A 23,596-nucleotide genomic window follows, 5' to 3' on the forward strand; every position below is an offset into this window, starting at 1 on the left:
AGACACCATTGAGATAATAAACTGCCTCCTTGTTTTTGACGCCAAAGTGGATAACCTCGCCTCATTCCTTCTTCTCCCTCCTCCCATCGGAAAGAAGGTACAGAAGCTTGAAAGTGAGCACCACCAGACTCAGCAGCTTCTTCCCCTCTGTTATCAGGCTTCTGAACGGTCCTTCCATAAGTTAGGGTACTGTCCGATTCAGCTCTACCCCATTGTGGACTTTGTAATTTCTCTCTGGAACTGATGCGCTACAATGCATCACCATTTGCTCAATGGTGTGTTTTTTAAAAGAGAACAAGTAGAATAACGTAGAACTGATGTGGACCGGCGATCAATGGTCGGCATGGACCTGGTGAGCCAAAGACCCTGTTTGCATGCTGTATCTACAAACTAAAACTATGAATGCGCTATGTTGCTGAGAACTATATTTCTGTACTCTGTATTTTCTCTATCGTTGCTCTACCTTTTGTACTTGAATTTAACTTGACTGTATTTATGTATGGCATTATTTGATCTGATTGGATAGCATGCAAAACAAAGCTTTTCACTGTAGCTTGGTAAACATAATAATAATAAACCTAAACCTAAACCAGCTTGTTTTGGTCAAACAGCCACGTACAGAGTCCACAATTTAATTTATCTCTGCAACTTCAAGAGATTATTCATGGAAGTCTAGTATTATCCAGAAAGCAAATTGTTTTCCTTTTCATAATTAATGGTATTAGACCTCCTCTCCTCCAGTTTCCCCTCGGTTAGTAAGTCAAAGTGTACTTTCTATTCCCAGTGAAATTAAAATAGTTTGATAAAATAATGTAAGGTCCATATAGGACTTTGGTCATGTTGCATTTGGATTATTGCGTGCAGTTCCGGTCGCCCCATTACAGGAAGGATGTGCAGGATTTGGAGAGGGTGCAGAGGAGGTTTACCAGAATGCTGCCGGGATTAGGAAGTATTAGCTACGGGACGAGGTTGGACAGACTTGGATTGCTTTATCTGGAACGCAGAAGGTTGCAGGGAGACCTGATAGCGGTATATAAAATGATGAGAGGCATAGATAGTGTAGACAGTCAGAACCTTTATCCCAGCTTGGAAATGGCAGAGACATAGGGGAATCAGGAACCAGGTAGCTTCGAGGTGACAGGGGCAACGTTTAAAAGAGACTAGACCGAGTGGACCTCTCCTGCATTGGTGCAGCACCCTCTCCTCACCCCCTTCCTCTCCCCTCTCCCCCCCTCCCCTCCCGTCCACCCCCTCCGCCTCCCCTTCCCCCCCTCCCCCTGCCCTCTCCACTCCCCGTCTCCACTCCCCTCCCCCCTCCCCGTCTCCACTCCCCTCCCCCCTCCCTCCACCCCCTTCCTCCTCCCTTCCCCCCTCCCTTCATTTAATAGATTTTTGAATGGGCTGGGAATGGAGAGATATAGATTATGTTCAGGCAAATAAAATTAGGTGGCGACTGTCTACCCTATTTATGCCTCTCATAATTTTTCTACCTCTATCAGGTCTCCCACCCCCCCCCCCCCCCCCAACCACCAGCATTCCAGAGAAAACAATCCAAGTCTGTCCAACCTCTCCTTATAGCAAATACCTTCTAATCCAGACTGCATACTCTTCTGCATCCTCTCCAAAGCCTCCACAACCTTCCTGTAATGGGATCAATCACCATCCTCCAAATGTGACCTAACCGAAGTCCTGTAAAGCTGCACCATGACTTCCTGACTCTTGCACCCTGTCCCCCGACCGAAGAAGGCAAGCATTCCATCCACCTTCTTTACCACTCTCTCTTAAAAACAACTCACTTACCTGCCTCCACCATCCACCCCTGGTAGTGCATTCCAGGCACCCACCACACTCTGTGTAAAAATTCTCACTCTACTTACCGCACTCTCTACTTGTTTTCCCATGTAAATTGGTGCATTCTCCCACTTGCCCAGAGAAGAGGGACCAAGAACCAGATGACATAGGTTTAAGGTGGAGGGGGGGAAAGATTTCATAGCAACCTGATCGGTAACTTTTCTACATGGAGGGTGGTGGGTGTATAGAACGAGCTACCGGAGGAGGTAGTTGAGCCAAGTACTATCCCAATATTTAAGAAACATTTAGAGAGGTACATGAATAGGACATGGGCCAAACACAGGCAGGTGGGACCAGAGTAGACGGGGCATGTTGGTTGGTGTGGGTGTTAAATCAAATTCTTTACCTTCAGTCTGAATAATCACACGTGATACTGGATTAGCACATCAGATTTATTCCACCATGGGGTTCTTCCCGAGAAGATCTCCAGACACAACACTAGTGTCTGAAGAGATCTCAACTCAGGGCAGGGGAAGAACAACTTCTCCACCATTGTTTACTTTTTTATACAGAAAAAGAGAGGTGTGACAAAAAGAAATCAAGGACCAATTACACATCTAATACAATTCCCATGGTTACAGAGAAGACAAAATCATTGATACAGGTCACATGCTCAAAAACCAAACCATTAATATAAGTCACATGTATTTAGAGAAACGCATCAATTTACCTAGCGTGGATTCAAACTTTTCCTACTTTCACACGCACCCAAATAAGGAGTTGCTAATAAGAAAGAAACTTTCTTATCTCTATAGACGAGCAATCTCACAGCTGCATGACCTTGCTTTACTGTTTCAATACACAGTACTCGCAGTCAGACAGAGTGGGAGAGGACAATAGCCCATCTCTTCTGTACACTCCTTATCACTCGTAAAGGGACAAACACATTCTGTTCCCAAGGATAACATTTCTGCCACAAGCATCCATCTTACTGCTTTCCACTAAAATAAGCATCCATTTTATATTAGCTAAAACAACAAAAGAAACCATCTTTACTACAACAAAATATAATATCTCTAATTGACTATACCAGCTAATAGCATAGATTCTCATTCCCTCCTTTTATCATTTTATGATAACTATCAAAGCTTAAAACAATAAATCACCTTAAACACTTCAAGAGTAAAACAACGCCTTCATATTACCTCAGGTGGATAGAAAACAAACTAAGTACAACCAACCCTCTAAATATAATCAAATCAAACTTCTAATCAAATCAAACTTCTAAATATAATCAAATCAAACTTCAACTTCTAATCAAATCAAACTTCAACTTCTAATCAAATCAAACTTCAAACTTCAAACTTCTAATCAAATCAAACTTCAACTTCTAATCAAATCGAACTTCAACTTCTAATCAAATCAAACTTCAAACTTCAACTTCTAATCAAATCAAACTTCAAATTCTAATCAAATCGAACTTCAACTTCTAATCAAATCAAACTTCAAACTTCAACTTCTAATCAAATCAAACTTCAAACTTCAACTTCTAATCAAATCAAACTTCAACTTCTAATCAAATCAAACTTCAACTTCTAATCAAATCAAACTTCAAACTTCTAATCAAATCAACTTCAAACTTCAACTTCTAATCAAATCAAACTTCAAACTTCAACTTCTAATCAAATCAAACTTCAACTTCTAATCAAATCAAACTTCAACTTCAACTTCTAATCAAATCATACTTCAAACTTCAACTTCTAATCAAATCGAACTTCAACTTCTAATCAAATCAAACTTCAAACTTCAACTTCTAATCAAATCAAACTTCAAACTTCAACTTCTAATCAAATCAAACTTCAACTTCTAATCAAATCAAACTTCAAACTTCAACTTCTAATCAAATCAAACTTCAACTTCTAATCAAATCAAACTTCAACTTCTAATCAAATCAACTTCAAACTTCAACTTCTAATCAAACTAAAAAGGAAACTACATCAATACTGGACCACCATTAACACTTCTAAACAATGACCCCTGACACCAGAAAACTGCTCCCTGCTACAATATATCTTACATGAACTGCTTCTTGCCTACATCACCTTAACCCTTTTAGTTTCAAAACTCCACACATGCATCATTCTTCTGGTATAGCCCTCCAAAGGGTGCATATCCTATTACACCTATTCTATTATGTTGCTCATCCTCAAAACCACTTCATCTTCCCCTTCACTCTTACCTCCTAATCTAATAATCTTCCTAGTCGTTCAAAACTCTTCCTTCACACTATCAACATCCTCAGCCTCCTTATCATATAATCAGTTTGTCTTACCACTAACATTCTTGAAGTACCAATACACTCTAACACCATCTCCATTCTTCTCAATACGCATTTCAGAATAGCCAACCTGACAAAAATACAAACAATTAAAATTCCCATATGCAATGCTATATTAATCAACTTGTCCGACCAGCCCCCGAAATCCTAATCACCCCAACTATTCGACTCCTTCATGTTATCCATTTACTCTCTTATCTTGTAATAAAACTAGTAATATTCTCCGTCTGATCCCTAACTCCCATCATACAACTACCTTTACTATAGCACAGACACATCCTTCCAGAGCCAACAAATAATCTAGGGCATATCTGTTCTGCATAATAAAGAGCCTAAGTTCAGTAAGTCCCTGGGTAATCATGTCGAGGGCCCCCGTGGTTGCATTACCCAAGATAGTGAGACCACAAATGAGGTAATTACGATTATTGGCAGCCAAATAACCTCCAGTGAAGCCTAGACTAAAGAAGCTCGCCCATCCCTATCCCACAGAGCTCCCATGTGTTCCTAGAGATGTGGGATCTTTCCACTTTGAACAAAATTCTTTTGAAACAGCTTTAGTCACCAACCTTTGACGAGAGACCCACTGGGAGGGACAGGTTATTGTCATAGGAATCAGGGTTCCTATTGCCACCTCGGACTGGTGGATTCAGGACATTAGTGGCTGAACCATTAAAGAAAAAGAAAAGGTTTGTATCCGTTAAAAACAAAGTGCCATGACATATCGAATACATGTTTTAACTCACCTCCCTCTATAACTTAGATTATCCATCCAATATGCTGAAACTCCTCCCACACCTCTTTCTTCATATTTCCATTCCTCAATCTATTTCTTCATTTCTTGCGCTCTATCTCGTTCGTACTCTCCTCTCTCTCTCTCTCTCTCTCATCTTCTCTCTCTCCTCTCTCTCTCTCTCTCTCTCTCTCTCTTCTCCTCTCTCTCTCTCTCCTCCTCTCTCTCTCTCTCTCTCTCTCTCTCTCTCTCTCTCTCTCTCTCTCTCTCTCTCTCTCTCTCTCTCTCTCTCTCTCTCTCTCTCTCTCTCTCTCTCTCTCTCTCTCTCTCTCTCTCTCTCTCTCTCTCCTCTCCTCTCTCTTCTCTCTCTCTCTCTCTCTCTCATAGCACCTACTCCGCCTGCTTACTGACTTCAGTCAGTCTACTATCACCTTAAGAATATCTCAAGGGTTAAAGGACTTATGGCTCAGCAGGATAGCTGCAGCGGTTTCAGAAGCAGCCACTCAAGTTTCACTTAGGGCCAAGAAAGTGAATCACATCATTCCAGTTCTGAGGTCTCACACTCGCATCCAATCTATCAAAGAATTAATTTCAAAATACTACTGTTGATTCATAAAGCACTGAATGGTTAGGGCCAAAATACATTTCTGATCTTCTGCTACACTATAAACCATCCAGACCTCCCAGGCCTTCTGGGACAGATCTGCTCTCTGTCCCAGAGTCAGAAATAAACCTGGAGAAGCTGCGTTTAATTTTTTATGCACCACATATATGAAACAAACTCCAGAAAACTGCAGGTTCGCTGCAACACTCAGTTCCTTTAAATCGAGGCTGAAGACTTCTGTTTGACGCTGCCTCTTATTAAATCAAATAATTATTCATTCTAACATTGCACTGTAACCTTTATTCTGGTATTTTATACCTGTCTTATTCTATTTCAGCTTCCTGCTCTTTAATGTTTTATGTAAAACACTTTAAATTGCCTTGTTGCTGGAATGTGCCATATAAATAAACTTGCTATGCCTTCGGCTTTTACATTCCATGCTTCCCCCACGCTGACCATCCTTCGTCTCCTAATCTCTTGGTTACAACCTGATAACTGTGTGTAATATGTACGTTTTCCAGGGTCTAAGTAACACATATCCCCCCTTCCCCTCCAGGAGGGAAACTCGGTTAACAACACTGACCAATTTGTAAAGTATTTCTACAGACCCCATCCTCCCTGGGACGGGTTACTCAATTTAAAGTCTCCAATTCATAAAACTTTCTTACTGGCTATTGGCTTCTATGTGACCACTGTGTTCCCAGGAACCTTTTTCAGGAGTCCAGACACAAAGGATCTGATAGTGCACTTTTACTCCCTTCAAGGGTCCCGGTCAGACCACAGCCACTTACTCAGTTGTTGGATATAATTTCAGCAGGACTCAGCCGTGCTTCCCCAGCCGGGGTGATACGTATCTGGAACAGGGCTACGTGAAGTAATTTGACCCATGTAATTCCCATTTCACCCTGTAGTTGGCCAATTGACTTTTATGGTCTGATTAACCCTTTCAACTAGTCCGCAGTCTGAGGTCTGTAGGCACAATGCAACTATTACTGGATGCCCATCTGGGTACAGAATTCCTTGTTTATTTGACCCATGAAATAAGAGCCGTTGTCTGAACTTAATCGGCTTGGAATTCCATACCTGGGAATAATCTCATTAACACTTCACGACAGTAGAGGCTTTGTTATCCCTTGTCAGGTGAGCCTCAATCCATTTACTAAACTCATCTACAATAACTAATACATATTTATAACACTGACATCTCTCCAGCTCACTGTAGTCCATCTGGAGGGTCTCAAAGGGACCCACGGACAGTGGTGTTTTACCCATCTCACAAGGTACACCCTTTCCAGATTATGTTGCTGACCAATCAGGCAACGATTGCTAATACCTTGAGCCAGAGATTGTAACCGTGAATGCCAGCATGTGGCTAGGAGCATATCACTGGTTGGTTTAGCACCACAATGAGTTGCAAAGTGTATATATTCAATAACCCACATTGCTAAATCATCTGACATACAAGCCTGCCAGCAGGGGTGATCCACAGTTTAGATTCACAATCAACTGTGCACCCGAGCTGTTTCCACATTACCTTATCCCGGTCAGGAGCGTCCTCCTGTAATTTAATGACGTCTTGGATGGTTGGCATTCCTTTCGAGGGAGACTTGCTTTTATTTGAGCTTTCAGTCTGGCCCAACCGGTTCCCTACATCCACCGGTGTTTGACCTGTTGGGTGGGCAGATCATTTCATAACGGAAATCTGCTCTGTTGTATTAGGACAACTAGTTCAGCTGGCTGAGCAGAATGCTCAAAGCTGCTGACTCCAGTTTGCCATCCTGACAACATATGGGGGATTTAGGGACTTCAGGCAATTCTGTGATTCCATTCATCCAAATCAGGAAACAAACAGTCTCCCTTCATTCGGGGAAAGCCAGCCATTGGACTACGTAATCCCTTACATCCATATCCCCAGACCCCATCAGGGTCTTACCAGACTTCTGTCTCAAACGTTTCTCATGAGCACATTCCTTCTTTAACACTCCGGCTGATTTAGCCACTCCCCCCTCCTGTAATTCCTATTCCCAATTTCAAAGCATTATCCTGCCAACTTGCCAACACTGAAGCTTCCCTTAATTCTTGACAATACTGTTTCCACCAGCAATAAGTTCCTTTGCCAGAGTACCCCTATTACTCTTCCAAATTATCTCCTGAACCTTCTTAACATCATCCAGAGCCTTTATTCCTTCTAATGGCCAAAAGTCATCCATTAATTTCTTGTTTAACTCCCCCGACAATTGTCTGAATTGCTCCGATTTGTCAGGATACCGTTCACATAAGATTTGCGAAGCACTGTTTGATTCAGTTGTAGTATCCAAACGATTACCCATCTTGCTGTGCGTTGCAAATGACACAAATTACACAGTCGCATTCCAAACGTCACACATCTTAATACCCCCCCCACAACACTTCATACAAGTTCACACACCTCACAACACTTTCATACACACAATCGGACCCAATCTTACAGCGACTGTAACCCACGCTTTCAGGACTGAAACCTGAACAACGTCCGCACTTTCAGGACTGAAACCTGACCTGTGCCCCACTCTCTCAGGACTGAAACCTGACCCAGTGGTATTGATATCGATATCATTTAATTATAGTCGACTCCCAGTGATACCAATCACTGACCAAAATATCTGCCGCTTCCAGTATTCACCAGACTGACCTGATTTCGTCAAGATATCACACAAGAGTTAGCGAATGGCCAATTCGTCATCAGACGACAGATCAGAGGAAACCGATGCAGTAAAACAAACCACTTGCATCGGGGGCCCAATTCCTCTCTCTGCCTCTGAGACTTCTCAGCTCCTTGGCCGCGAACTCGTGGTAATTGTCTTTTGAAATCCCACCGCTGCCACCAAATGTTAAATCAAATTCTTTACCTTCAGTCTGAATAATCACACGTGATACTGGATTAGCACATCAGATTTATTCCACCATGGGGTTCTTCCCGAGAAGATCTCCAGACACAACACTAGTGTCTGAAGAGATCTCAACTCAGGGCAGGGGAAGAACAACTTCTCCACCATTGTTTACTTTTTTATACAGAAAAAGAGAGGTGTGACAAAAAGAAATCAAGGACCAATTACACATCTAATACAATTTCCATGGTTACAGAGAAGACAAAATCATTGATACAGGTCACATGCTCAAAAACCAAACCATTAATATAAGTCACATGTATTTAGAGAAACGCATCAATTTACCTAGCGTGGATTCAAACTTTTCCTACTTTCACACGCACCCAAATAAGGAGTTGCTAATAAGAAAGAAACTTTCTTATCTCTATAGACGAGCAATCTCACAGCTGCATGACCTTGCTTTACTGTTTCAATACACAGCACTCGCAGTCAGACAGAGTGGGAGAGGACAATAGCCCATCTCTTCTGTACACTCCTTATCACTCGTAAAGGGACAAACACATTCTGTTCCCAAGGATAACATTTCTGCCACAAGCATCCATCTTACTGCTTTCCACTAAAATAAGCATCCATTTTATATTAGCTAAAACAACAAAAGAAACCATCTTTACTACAACAAAATATAATATCTCTAATTGACTATACCAGCTAATAGCATAGATTCTCATGGGCAAGTTGGGCTGAAAGGACTTGTTTCCGTGCTCTATGACTCAATGACACCATTGCCTTGTTAGAATACAATGGAGGATGTTTCCTCGCGAGCAAATGTTGGCTTACTTTGAATCCTTTCACTCGTGGAGACCTGCCATGTTGGCTTTCTGTCCGGACAGGCCGAAATTGATTGATTCCCCACGGTAAAATAGATAATAATTCTGACTCTGAGTGAGGATCTGCGCTGCTGCCTGATTCACTGAAGAGAAAATCCTTTTTATGTCAACCACAATTTTGCTCATTTATTTTATCGAGATAGCAAAGCACTTGGAAAGTCGTGCTCTCTGAAAGTATTGGCTGAGGCCTTCATCCTTTTAATTTTAATTGCAAAAATTTACAATGGAAGTATGAAAGACACTAAAGGTCTGTGGGCTGGTGGACAAATTGGCTTCCTTTGAAAGTTCACCGCGCCGCCCTCAGTCAAGGGCGCAAAAGAAATTTGAGATATGTACAAGAAATGAGTGCAAATTGGCCAAGTGCGTGAAGCATTTTATGGAACTTGAAATCGTTATATCCTTCAACACCTGCCAGGTCAAACAACCTTGATAAATGTTTTTGCTAAATTAATTAGAGAAGATTTCATGGCAGCCTGTTCAGCATGCAAAGAGGGATAATGTAATCAAGTTGCACGATAATCTTGAAGTGAGTGATTTGCAAAATGTGATTTAATAATAAGTGAAGTGTTTAGCTTAAGGCTCAAAGGTGTTATAGAGCCATAGAGCATGGAAACAGGTCCTTTGGCCCACCCTGTCCATTCTGACTAAGTTGGTGTATTCAAGTCCCATTTGGCCACGAGCCCTCCATACCTTTCCTATGCATATATCTGTTCAAATGTCTTAATTATACCTGCTTCTATAGCTTCATCTGGCAATTCATTCCAGATAGGACTAGCCTCAGTGAAAATTTGTAGTCCCTCTTTGATCTATCCCCTCTCATCTTAAGCCAGTGTCCTCTGGTTGTAAAATCTTGGGAACAAGACTGTGAGCCTTCACTTATCCTTGCCCCTCAATAAGGTCCAAAAATGTGAAGGCAATTGAACAATATCCTTGTTTCATTTTGCTGCCCAGTTGTCCAGCTAAGTTGTGATGGATCCACAAGCATCGATAACGTAAAATCCTGAACATAGAAATTATATTCTTAGTTTCACATTTTTTAACCAATCATTCAAACCAAATATTATTAAATATAAGGACTAAATATTTACATCTCATTTGCAGTTCCTTGTTTCTTTGGCGATGGTGGGTGATTTGATGGAAATCAAGCAAGGAAATTGACAATGTTGCTCTTCCCTGTCTTTGACTGTAGGTTGTTCTCCAGTCTCAGTATTATCACGGAACTGACACACCCGGCCAACATGAGGTTCATGCAGTTCAGGGCCAAAGACTGCTATTCACTGGCATTGTCCAAACTCGAAAAGGTGAGCATTTCTTCAGTTCCGGTCAGCCACCGATTTTTCCGACAACTGATTTAATCTGTCCTTTAATCCGGACAAAATTACGAGAGCGCACTTGAAATCCCCCCCTCCCAGGAAGTCCCCCCGAAAATATGGCGCCTAGGCCGGGTAAGGTGGCCGATCTCGACCGCATCGGGATTTCCCGCGGCCGATCGGCGGGTCAGATTTTCCCCCTGCGGCCGGGGCTTTGGAACTCCAGCCCAGCCGGAGCCGGCGGATCCGTTCCCATTGCTGACTTCCGAGGCCGAATTTGCGGGCCGGTGAACTCCACCCCTTGGCGGCCTAGGCGGAACGTTCCGGCACCGTTGGACTCCTTTGGTCTGGCAAAATGGATAATCCAGAAATGCTCTGGAACCAAGTGTGCCGGAAAATCGGTGGTGGGCCTGTATGTTTTTCATTTTGCAAAATAAATGATTAATATGGATGTGGTTTGAAATGCAGATACGTTGCCAAGCAATAGTGGTTCTTAATATTTGTTTTTTTTTTACTATACCATTATAGCTTCCCATTCACAAACAACAATACCCATACATATATATTTCACAAAATGCTGGAGTAACTCAGCAGGTCAGGCAGCATCTCAGGAGAGAAGGTGCTCTCTGACCTGCTGAGTTACTCCAGCATTTTGTGAAATAAATACCTTCGATTTGTACCAGCATCTGCAGTTATTTTCTTACCCATACATATATAGGCATTGTGGGAATGTAATACTTGCAGCACATTCTGGGAGTCATACAATAGTTGACAGAACACTGCAAGGTTTTGTGTGTATGTCTGCAGTCATCCTTGAAGGAAACAAACACATGTTGTTGCAGTCACCTTGAAAGCTCTGGCGGTGTGGTCCTTGCTCGGTTCTGAAGTTGCACTTGTCTGTGGTAGGCAGCATATATGCCATGCACGCACTCCACACGGCTCATCACTGTGATTTCAGCAGAGGAGTGGCACAGTGGTGCAGCGGTAGAGTTGCTGCCTCACAGCGCCAGAGACCCAGGTTCAATCCTGACTGCGGGTGCTGTCTGTACGGAGTTTGTACGTTCTCCCTGTGATCGCGTGGGGTTCATCTGGGTGCTCTGCTTTTCTCCCACATCCTAACAGCGTGCAGGTTTGTAGGTTAATTGGCTTCGGTAAAGTTGTAAATTGTCCCTAGTGTGTAGGATAGTGTTAGTCCGTGGGGTGATCACTGGTCGCCACAGGCTTGGTGGGCCGAAGGGCCTATTTCCACACCGTATCTCTAAAGTCTAACAGTTAAGAATCTCTCTTGAACAAACATGGCCTTTACCTGTGCTCCATCTATCTACCCCCTGCCCTCTTCCAAGATTAATTTATGACGTTAAAAGATATTTGGATGGATATATGGATAGGAAGGGTTTAGAGGGCTATGGGCCAAATGCAGGTAGATAGGACTAGTCCAAGACGCCAACTTGGTCAGCATTGACAAAGAAGGCCGAAGGGCCTCCTTCCGTGCTGTACAGCCCTGTAACCCACTCCCCGATCAACCCCAGATGTCAAACCTTTACCCCTCCCAGCGGCTTACCCTGCCGTGTGTGCCTTCGATCACTTTACCCACCGGGAACAAGTGCTTTCAAGCTTCTGTACCTTCTGACAGACAAAGCTCCCCGAGCTTTCAGTGTGAGGGAGGGGCTGTTCCTCCAATTTGCCTCACTCTGACAGTGGAGGAGGCCCAGGCCAGAAAGGTAGATCAGTGTGGGATTGGGAAGGTGAGCTGTAATGTTTGGCAACTGGGAGATTGCCGAGGCCAAAGTGGACTGAGCGCAAGTGTTCAACGAAATGAATGCCAAGTCTGCGGTTGGTCTGGCCGATTATATAGGAGCCCACGCCAGGAGCACCAGAACACAGTAGATTAGGTTAGAGGAGGTGCAAGTAAACCTCCTGCCTCACCTGGAAGGGCTGTCGGGGTCCTTGAATGGAGTCGAGGGAGGGGTTATGGGGCCAGGTGTTACATCTCCTGCTGGGTTGTAAGCTCCCCACGCAAAATATGAATTGTTAGTTCGCTCCAAAGAAACAAGCTGACCCACTGCAGTGTGATAGCGAAGCCTGTTTCTTGTGCCATTATACGGATGTGAGTTGCAGTGATTGAACCTGGTGAATCTAATCATTGCTTCTCAGTGCATTTTTCTTCCATTCAGCGTAGCAGTTCAAACAAGCTGTGCCTCAGCTCGCGTGAAATAAGGTCCACATGTGGAGAGATTAAAGGAATACATGTACGGGAGTCATGAATAGCAGGTCTGGTCACAACCAAGTGCTGTAATTACTGCCCTGGGCCTTATTATCCAACAGGAAGATTTACAACAGTGTGACTCAATCCCTATGTAAGTCAGATGGTCAGACCACTTTGGGGCAATTCAGACAGCACCAGCCTGGGACGGTAACTAATGAAGATTGGAATGTGTTGCTGAATGTCTCTCCTAAAATGTCCTCCCTTGCACACCTATTAATATTCATTATTCCTCTAATTGCTTTGGGAGATGATCTCAAATTGGGAAAGAAAATTTGTGGCTTAAAAAAATAGTTCCAAGGATGTCTCAAAGCACCCACGGCTAACGAGATGCTTTGAAGATTAATTACTGTGGTAATGTTAGAAAAAAGTGTCAAGGATTCAAAGTCAGTGCGTGAACTGAATCCTCAAACCATTTTCCTCTTCAGTACCTGGGCATGGGAATTTTGACAGACCTGAGGTGCTTAATACAATGTGCCATCCAGGCTCTAATACCCACACAGAAGTGGTCAAATCTGCTTTCTCCTGACCTAACTGGTGAAAGAGTTCCAAGTGGTACAATAACTCAAACTATCCCCAGCACAGAAACTGAAGTTAATAAATCCTTTAGATAGACATAAAATGCCCGAGTAACTCACTGGGTCAGGCAGCATCCCTGGAGAAAAAGAATAGGTGACGTTTCAGGTGTGAACCTTCAGACTCAATTTCTAAAATTGCAGATTTGATGAGAATGCCGGGATTGTTGCAAAGTGAGTGGAGGGTTGTGCGTTCAGAGGGGATGAAGTTAGGGCAGGTCGGGTTGGGGCAGGTCGGGCTGGGGCAGGTCGGGTTGGGGCAGGTCGGGCTGGGGCAGGTCGGGCTGGGGCAGGTCGGGCTGGGGCAGGTCGGTCTGGGGCAGGTCGGTCTGGGGCAGGTCGGGCTGGGGCAGGTCGGGCTGGGGCAGGTCGGGCTGGGGCAGGTCGGTCTGGGGCAGGTCGGGTTGGGGCAGGTCGGGCTGGGGCAGGTCGGGTTGGGGCAGGTCGGGCTGGGGCAGGTCGGGCTGGAGCAGGTCGGTCTGGGGCAGGTCGGGTTGGGGCAGGTCGGGCTGGGGCATGTCGGGCTGGGGCAGGTCGGGCTGGGACAGGTCGGGCTGGGGCAGGTCGGGCTGGGGCAGGTCGGGCTGGGGTCCAAGATCTCTCTGTACATCAATGCTGTTGAGTTTTGCCAATAACTGTATACTTTCCCTTTGAATTCAAAATAGGTGTTATATGTTTTGGAACTGAAAGTAGTGTCCACAGTCAGAACCTTTTTCACATCAAATACTGAAGGGTATAGCCCTAAAGGTATATAAGGTGAGAGGTGCAAAGTTTAAAGTAGATGCGAGGGGCAAGTTTTTTACACAGAGAGTTGGGAGCCTGGAACGTGCTGCAGGGGCTGATGGTGGAGGCAGATATGATAGCGGTGTTTTAGAAACAGACGCTTTGGCCCATCGAGTCCACACTAGCCAACGATCACCCGTACTTCTATCTTAAAGACACTCGGGACAATTTCCAGAAGCCAATTGTCCGACAAACCCACAGGTCTTTGGAGTGTGTGAGGAAACCGGAGCACCCAGAGGAAACCCACACAGTCACAGGGAGAACGTGCAAACTCCATACCATTTAACATCTGCATTTAGGCAATACATATGCAGAAAATGTACATCTAATAGGTTTTTTGTTGTGTTTTTAAGGAAATCACATTGATAACATCATTCATCACATTCACACGTTTTCTGAGCGTGAGGAGTTGTCATGGAAACTGCCTGTTTTTGTACACTTACAGGCCTTGACTAAAATGCATTGAGCTGAGAGTCTATCGTTTAATTTTATCATCTGAGAACATGGGACTAGTCTTATCTTACGTGGTTTAGATTTTTAGTTTAGAGATACAGTGCGGAAACAGGTCCTTCGGCCCACCGAGTCCGCGCCGACCAGCGATCCCCGCACATTAACACCATCCTACACACACTAGGGACAGTTTCCAATTTTACCAAAGCCAATTTGTACAAACTTGTACGTCTTTGGAGTGTAGGAGGAAACCGGAGCTCCCAGAGAAAACCCACGCAGGTCACGGGGAGAACATTTAAACGCCGTGTAGAGAGCTCCCATAGTCAGGATCAAACCCGGGTCTCTGGCGCTGTAAGGCAGCAACTTCATGGTGTTCGCTTAGATATATAAGGTTCCATGCAATTTGAAATATTGCTTTGCATCTTTTTACAGAAGATCTATTATCTTCTATTGGTCTTTCAGAATTCTATGATGCTGTGTTAAATTTGTTATTTGATATTTAAATACTTTGAATTAGTTTAGTTTCAGTTTAGAGATACAACATGGAAACAGGCCCTTCAGCCCACCGAGTCCACACCGACCATCAATCACCTGTTCACACTAGTTCCACGTTATCCCACTTTCTCGTCCACTCCCTGCACACTGGGGAACAATTTATTTCATATTTATTATTTCATATTTCAGATACAGCGCTGAAACAGGCCTTTTCAGCCCACCAAGTCCGCACCGCCCAGCAATCCCCGCACATTAACACTATCCTACACACACTAGGGACAATTTTTTACATTTTACCCAGTCAATTAACCTACATACCTGTACGTAGGGCCACTTAACCTGCAACCCGTACGCATTTGGGATGTGTGAGGAAACCAGAGCACCCAGAGGAAACCCACGGGGTTAACCTGGGAGAATGTTGTGACTATCAACCTTTTCTGTGCCTCTCTTAATTTTATAATTAATACGTGAACTTATAATCTCATGATTTTATTATCATGATCAGATTAGTCCAACCCAAATTAATCTTTAAAAAACCCTTGCTATTTCTTCATTCGATTCAAAATGTATTTACCAAACGTATTAGTCGTTAAATAGCAAGCTTTTAAGCATTTTTAATCGTCACAACCTGCTGAAGCCTTCATTCTATCAGGGGGTTGTGTTTCTTCTAAAGATAGTTTGCTCATATTATCATAGCCTTCAGTAAGTTTCACAATAAGCAAGAATTATTTACGAGCCTTGAGCACGGGCAGCACAGCGATAGAGTTGCTGCCTTAAGCGCCAGACACCCAGGTTTGATCCTGACTATGGGTGCTGCCTGTTCTCCCTGTGACCACGTGCGTTTTCTCCGGGTGCTCCGGTTTTCTCCCACGCTCCAAAGATGTGCAGTTTTGCAGGTTAATTGGCTTCTGTAAATTGTCCCCAGTGTTGGATAGTGCTCGTGTGCGGCACGGACTCAGCGGGCCGAAGGGCCTGTTTTCACACTCTATCTCTCAACTAAACCAAACTAATGTGAGCGTATGAAGGAGTCATTAAATTTACTGTTAGATGTTTGTTGATTTTTTCTCTATGATTTGTTTAAGTCATACATAAAGCTATGGACAATAGCTCATAAATAATTTACTGTGTTGCTGACCACTAAATCTTTGCGGTGTTTTTCAGATTTAACAATGCCTTGCAAATGTTCCCATGGGAAATCTGTCACCATTATGCATTGTAGTTTACATTACTAACTTCACGTGGGATTGGCATTCTGTTTCCCCAGAGCCCTCCATTTAATGGAAGCGTGCGCATTTACTGCGTACTTTTATTTATTTGAATATTAAAAATAGCAGATATTCCAATTTAAGAGATCATTTTATTAATTCCTTGTACAGGGACACAAAGTCCCTATTTTCAACCACAGATAAACTTTCCCTATTGATTACATGAATGAGCTCAGAACAAAATTCTTAAATCCCTCCAGATTTGTTTAGATGTGCCGGTTTTAGAGTCCAGTCAATCTTGCATTATGGCATGAGATGGTGATTTGATAAACCCTGTTACTTTCAGTCATGTTTTTACTTCCTATCTTCTCCCCGGCATTTTAGTTTCGTTTGTGAGATACAGTGTGGAAACAGGCTTTTCGCCCCACCACCCCCTCCCCCAATCACCCCCCTCCCCCAATCACCCCCCACCCCCCCACCCCCCCTCCCCCCCCACCCCTCCCACCCCCCCCTCCCCTCCCACCCCCCTCCCCCCCCCACCCGAGTCCACACCGACCAGCGATCACCCCGTACACCAGTTCTGTCCTACACACCAGGGACAATTTACAGAAACCAATTAACCTACAAACCTGCCTGTGTGTCTTTGGAGTGTGGGAGGAATACCAAAGAACCAGGAGAAAACCCACGTGGTGACAGGGACAACGTGCAAACTCCACACAGACAGCACCCGTAGTCAGGATCGATCCCGGGTCTCCAACACTGTAAGGCAGCAGCTCTACCGCTGCGCCCGTTAAACCTCCAGCAAATTTATAGTAATGACCTGGGAGAATCTTCGAAGCATCATTACGGATGAGTATCGATTCACTTCCAGCTCAGATTACTTGCAATGAGAGGCATCTTTTTGCACCCTGTTCGGCATCCTTATTATTCTGAGATTACTTCTTTAAAGCATGATTATTGGATACATCTTCCTAAAGTTAACTAAGTAGATGAATATCAGTCCATTAGCTAAGCTATGCATAGGCACAGAGAACGGCTATTCTGCCCTTCAGGCCTCTGCCAGCTGGTAATTAGATCATTGGCTGATGGAAAGTCCAATTCCATCTATCTACCATCGATTCCATGTCCCTTGATACCACCGACTAATTAAAATCCATTGATCTTCGCCTGAACGGTTCAATTGATACTCCACACATAGCCCTTCGGGGAAATGAGATCCTGATTTAATTAACCTTCATTTGAAAGCATGTTTCTAACATTGCTCCAAAATATCACAGCTCCAATTTTAAGATCGTTTCCTCCTGTTCTGGATTCCGTCTCCAGACTATTTAATTTTTCAGCAACTGTTCGATGGAATACCTTTTAATGTTATGTATCTCGATCAGCTCCGCTCAAAAGGGAAATGCAAGCCATGTTTCTGCAAGCTTCCCCCATGATTTAACCCACTGAAGCCCGGTATCATTCAGCTGGACCTGTGCCGGATGGAACAGAGACATATGGCACAGGAACAGGCCCTTTGGCCCACAATGTCCCTGCCGAACATGAAGCCAAATGAAACTAATCTCTTCCTGCATGTGAGATGCAAATGTGAGTGCTCACAATCACGATGCTTGAAACAATCTAGAGAAACAAGTATATTTTATTTGCAAGTCTGGTTATCTTGCGCTCTCTCCGCTATTTCTTTGGATATCTTGACCTTATCCTTGGAATGTCAACATTTGTTCTTGCGGTTCTTATCTAGCCGAGCACAGTCGGGTTAGCTATTTCTCATGGTCCTTAGTTTAAATCAATTATCCCTTTTTACCTCTCTCTCACACTGCACATGATCCATATCCCTCCTGTTTAGTTTAAATTTATTGTCACGTGTACCGAGGTCCAGTGAAAAGCCATTCCCTGCATTTATGTGCCTACCTAAAAACACTCTTAAACTAATTAAATTAAACTAATCTCTTCCGCCCGTACGTGTTCTAAGTCCCTCCATTCATCACATACCATTTTAAACCCATAGCCTCTGAAACTGCCTCTACCACCACCCCTGGCACCACATTCCAGGCCCCCATTACTAGGTTAATTCCCGGAATGGCGGGACTGTCATATGTTGAAAGACTGGAGCGACTAGGCTTGTATACACTGGAATTTAGGAGAGGGGATCTTATCGAAACGTATAAGATTATTAAGATTATTAAGGGGTTGGACACGTTAGAGGCAGGAAACATGTTCCCAATGTTGGGGGAGTCCAGAACAAGGGGCCACAGTTTAAGAATAAGGGGTAGGCCATTTAGAACGGAGATGAGGAAAAACGTTTTCAGTCAGAGAGTTGTGAATCTGTGGAATTCTCTGCCTCAGAAGGCAGTGGAAGCCAATTCTCTGAATGCATTCAAGAGAGAGCTAGATAGAGCTCTTAAGGATAGCGGAGTCAGGGGGTATGGGGAGAAGGCAGGAACGGGGTACTGATTGAGAATGATCAGCCAAGATCACATTGAATAGCGGTGCTGTCTCAAAGGGCCGAATGGCCTCCTCCTGCACCTATTGTCTATTGTCATACTCTCTCTCTCTCTCTCTCTCTCTGGTAAACAAAAACTTAACCAACACATCCCTTTTTATATTTTCTTCTTTCATCTTAAAGGTATGACCCCTGGTCTTCCCATTCTTGGGCTAGTTGTCTATGACCCAAAATGTTGCTTTATCCATGTTCTCCACGGATGCTGGCTGACCTGCTGAGTTACTCCAGCACTTTGCCTCTTTTTTTGTTGTTGTAAACCAGCATTTGCAGTTCCTTCTTTCTGCTTAGTTATCTGTCTTGAGGTTTTGTGACTACAATTAAACCCCTTATGTGTTCACTGATAGCAAGGTGACACCTGACTTCCCCATCTTTAAGTTCTAATCTTCTTGAAATTCAAGGCTCATTAGGCTTTATGATTACTTTAGGCACTGGAATCTAATGGCATGGAGCACCAATAAATTAAGAGCTTCTTAATTGACTGGAAGTTCAAAAAGGGAAAATACCCATCTTATCCTCCATACTTTTAATAATGAATAGAAATGCTGATTGTTCTTGAAACTAATTCATTAATTCTGTTGCCACTTTCCAAGTTAGTATTTTTCTCAGTCTTTTTCTTCTGCCAGTTATTGGTAAGCAGCTAATTATTTGCTGATTACCATCAGGTAATGTCAATTTACATAATTATCATTGACACTGACATCGGCCAACCCCTTTGTTCTTTGCAAGAATTGCAGTCAATTACTTAATGTCAGCACTTGTGCATATTAACAGTACGCAGCCAAAGTTGCTGACTCTTTCTTGTGAAGCCACATTTAGATCTAAACTATAGCATTTGAAATATCTTAAAATAGAATATAACACGATGGAATTACACAACAGTTTAAGCAGCGACTGTGTGGAGAGGGAGCATCGAGTCAACATTTCAGTTAAATGAGTTATCATCAGAACTTGTGGAAGAAAAAGTCAACTGGATAAATAAGGACGCAAAGTGCTGGAATAACTTAGGGGTGGCACAGAGGTCCAGGGGGCAACACGGTGGCGCAGCGGTAGAGTTGCTGCCTTACAGCGCCAGAGACCCACATTCGATCCTGACTACAGGTGCCGTCTGTACGGAGTTTGTACCTTCTCCCCGTGACCTGCGTGGGTTTTCTCCGGGCGCTCCGGTTTCCCCCCACACTCCAAAGATGTACAGGTTTGTAGATTAATTAGTATCTGTAAAATTGTAAATTGTCCCTGGTGTGAGGGATACTGCTACTGTTCCTAGTACTGCTACTGCTGGTCACGCAGACTTGATGGGCCGAAGGGCCTGTTTCCGCGCTTTATTTCCAAGTCTAAAATCTTTAAAACTCAACAGGTCAGGTGGCATCTCTGAAGAGCATGGATAGGTGATGTTTTGGGTCAGGGCCCTTCTTCAGACTGATAACTACGGAGTCTGTTGATATGAAATTGTTGGGGTTGGAAGGCTGTGATGAGTCTGGGAGGTATTTGATGTGTTGGACAGTTGAATTTGAGGGGGATATTGGAAGCCTAAGACAGGATTTGGATTGGGAGTGAATTAGAGATACCAAGTGGTTGCAGATTGAAAGTCTGGAGTTATGTTTAGAATTCTGCAAGTCAACGAGTATTTTTAAAGTGGAGACTGACAGGTTCATGATTAGTACGAGTGTCAGGGATTATGGGGAGAAGACAGGAGAATGGGATTGAGAGGGACAGATAGATCAGCCATGATAGAATGGCGGAGTAAACTCGATGGGCCGAATGGCCTAATTCTGTTCTGATGACATGAGTTTATCGAGCACCAAGTGCTAGAGGAACTCAACTGGTCAGGTAGCTGTGGAGGGAATGGGTTGGTGACGTTTTGTGTCAGGTCCCTTCTTCAGACTGATTGCAGGGAGGAGGTGGGGGTTAAGAAAGCTGAACGAGAGGAGGGGTAGGACAAAACCTGGCAGCTAATAGGTGAACACAGGGCAGGGAAGGGGGCTTGATTGGCCAGCATTTAGATGGACACATGGATATGGATCACGTGCGGATAGAGGAGATTAGTTGTTCTTGGCATCATGTTCAGCACAGATGGTGTCGGTCGAAGGGCCTATTACTGTGTTGGACTGTTCTGCGTTTGATGGCATCTGCAACATTCAGTGTAAACTCACTTTGGTTCATATCCTAAAGCAGGATTTATTAGTAATTGGCTGCTGCTGCAATTTTTACTGCATCAACACAGTAATATTTGCACGACTGCAATATCTACACTTTGCACTATTATTATTATTATTATCAATTTGTTGCTTATTATGGTGTTTACTGAGTATCTGTTGTGATGCTGCAAGTAAGAATTCCATTGTTCCACTTCGGGACATCTATATACTATAACTCTCATTTGTTTGTTTGTTTGTTACTGAATTACAGCCAAAACGGTACACGATAGCGCGACAATTTTAGGCCCACCTTACTCACCGTCGTCCCTTTGGTTCTAATGGAAGAAGTTTCATTGAAATCGGTGTCATATTTTTAAGGTTACTCACATTTTAAAGTTTAAATCCATCTCCTAGGGAAGGGGGAGGAGGGAGGGAGGGGGGTGGAGAGGAGGATAAGGGGGGTTGAGGGGGATGGAGTGGGGGGCAAGGGGGGAGGGGGGTTGGAGGTAAGGGGAAGGGAGGTGGGGAGGAGGGAACGGGGGGGAGAGGGTGCTGCACCAATGCAAGAGAGGTTTGGGCCCAACGGGTCCACTTGGTCCAGTTTGACAATAAACACTTGTTGGCATCGGATACCTTTTCAACAGGGTTGGGATTGATGAGATCTGTGTCCCACCATCTCGTCCAAGGTATTGTTTGTACTGTGGAGATAATTTCTGCACTTACTCTTGACACAGTCATAAAAATATAATGGCCCAAAAATTCAAAGGTTGCAAAGTTAGATGACACTGAGTAATGTGGCAAAGTGTCTTCTAGCTTCATAATTCTCAACACGTTAATCCTTTTAGTCTCATACATACTGTACTTTCAACTTTGGCCTTTGTACGATCATCTGCCTAACAACATTCCTCCCCTTCACTATAAGTAAACTAAACTAAGCAAGTTTTGAGGGAAACCCATTTGCAATCCATGTAGGTAATCGGATTTCCTCATTAATTCTGAATTAGCCCTGCAGGGGAAGTGATCCTGTGATGTGTTTCATCTTATTAATTTCTAATGGTGGTTCAATTATTTATTTGTTTCAGCTATTTATAATGCAAAGCTTCTCATTTGCGATGATGTGCTCATTTCTGATAAATGACGTTTTCTGTTCTAACTTGTGTTCTCTGAACATTATTCATCTTAAATTAGATAGGAGGAGAGGGGATTTTATAAAGTGCCGGAGGAACTCAGCGGGTCAGGCAGCATCTGTGGAAGGAATGGACAGACGGCATTCTGGGTCAGGACCCTTCTTCAGCCTTCAAATTTGCTCCCAAATCTGGCATCTGCAGTTTCTTGTGCCTCCATTTTACAAATTGATGTATGTTTAATTTGAAAGAAAAGACACAAAGTGCTGGAGTAATTCAGCGGGTCTGGCAGCATCTCTGAAGACCATGAATAGTGAACAATCCCTGTTCCAGGCGTACACTGGCCCGATCCCCGAACTCTATCTCCGTTACATTGATGACTCCATCGGTGCACTTGCACCTCCTCTGACCTCATCTACTATATCCATTGTCCAAGATGTGGACCCTTGTACATCAGCAAGACCAAATGCAGACTGGCGATCGTTTCGCAGAACACCTTCGCTCAGTCCACCTGAACCAACCTGATCTCCCGGTTGCTGGACACTTTAATTCTCCTTTCCATTCCTACACAACCCTTTCTGTCCTCAGTCTCCTCCATTGTCAGCGTGAGGCTAAACGCAAATTGGAGGAACAGCATCTCATGTTTTGCTTGGGCAGCTTACAGCCCAGTTGGTAGACACCAAATGCTGGAGTAACTCAGCAGGGCAGGCAGCATCTCTGATGTTCTTTCCTACACATTTTTACAGCCCAGTGGTATGAATATTGATTTCTCTCACTTCAGGTAGCCCCGGCATTCCCTCTCTCTCAATCCCTCCCCCACCCAAGTCGCACTAACTTCTCATTTTCACCCAACAAACGGCTTACAATGGCCTGTTACCTTTATCATCGTTAGTTTTTTGCATATCTTTCATTCTTTATTCTTTATCTCTCCACATCACCATCTATATCTCTCATTTCCCTTATACCTAACCATTCTGAAGAAGGGTCTCGACCTGAAACATCACCCATTCCTTCTCTCCAGAGATGCTGCCTGTCCCGCTGAATTACTCCAGCTTTTTGTGTCTATCTATGAATAGGTGACGTTTCGGTCTGAAGAAACATAGAACATAGAAACATACAAAAATCGGTGCAGGAGTAGGCCTTTCGGCCCTTTGAGCCAGCTCAATATTCAATATGCTCATGGCTGATCATCCAAAATCAGTACCCTGACCCTGCTTTTTCCCCATATCCCTTGATTCCTTTAGCCCTAAGAGCAAAATCTAACTCTCTCTTGAAAACATCCCAACCCGAAAGAAATGTCCTGACTGGAAAAGTCGCTGATCCATGATCTCCAGAGATGCCGCCTGACCCGCTCAGTTACTACAGCACTTTGTGTCCTTTTGTGTAAACCAGCATCTGTAATTCCTTGCTTCTACTCTGTGTCTACTCGGCATCTGACCACACATCGACGCTGCTCTGGCCGAGGTTTGGAGCAGGCAGCCAACCACCAGATACATCACCCATGGTCAGCCATGACCGAGGGGGGGCTTAGACTCT

The 23,596-nt window shown here is 43.8% G+C and overlaps 1 protein-coding gene across 1 annotated transcript in view; it reads left to right on the forward strand.

Annotated features, from left to right (window-relative positions):
• Positions 1-23,596, forward strand: part of LOC144597930 (potassium channel subfamily T member 2-like) — a 475,868-nt gene that overhangs the window by 303,293 nt on the left and 148,979 nt on the right. Inside the window, exon 24 of the mRNA XM_078407745.1 lies at positions 10,407-10,518. Within this exon, the coding sequence (XP_078263871.1) occupies positions 10,407-10,518 (112 nt within the window). The remainder of the gene's footprint in view (positions 1-10,406; positions 10,519-23,596) is intronic.

This window comes from Rhinoraja longicauda, chromosome 11 (genome assembly GCF_053455715.1).
Source record: "Rhinoraja longicauda isolate Sanriku21f chromosome 11, sRhiLon1.1, whole genome shotgun sequence".
Classification (NCBI taxonomy): domain Eukaryota; kingdom Metazoa; phylum Chordata; class Chondrichthyes; order Rajiformes; family Arhynchobatidae; genus Rhinoraja; species Rhinoraja longicauda.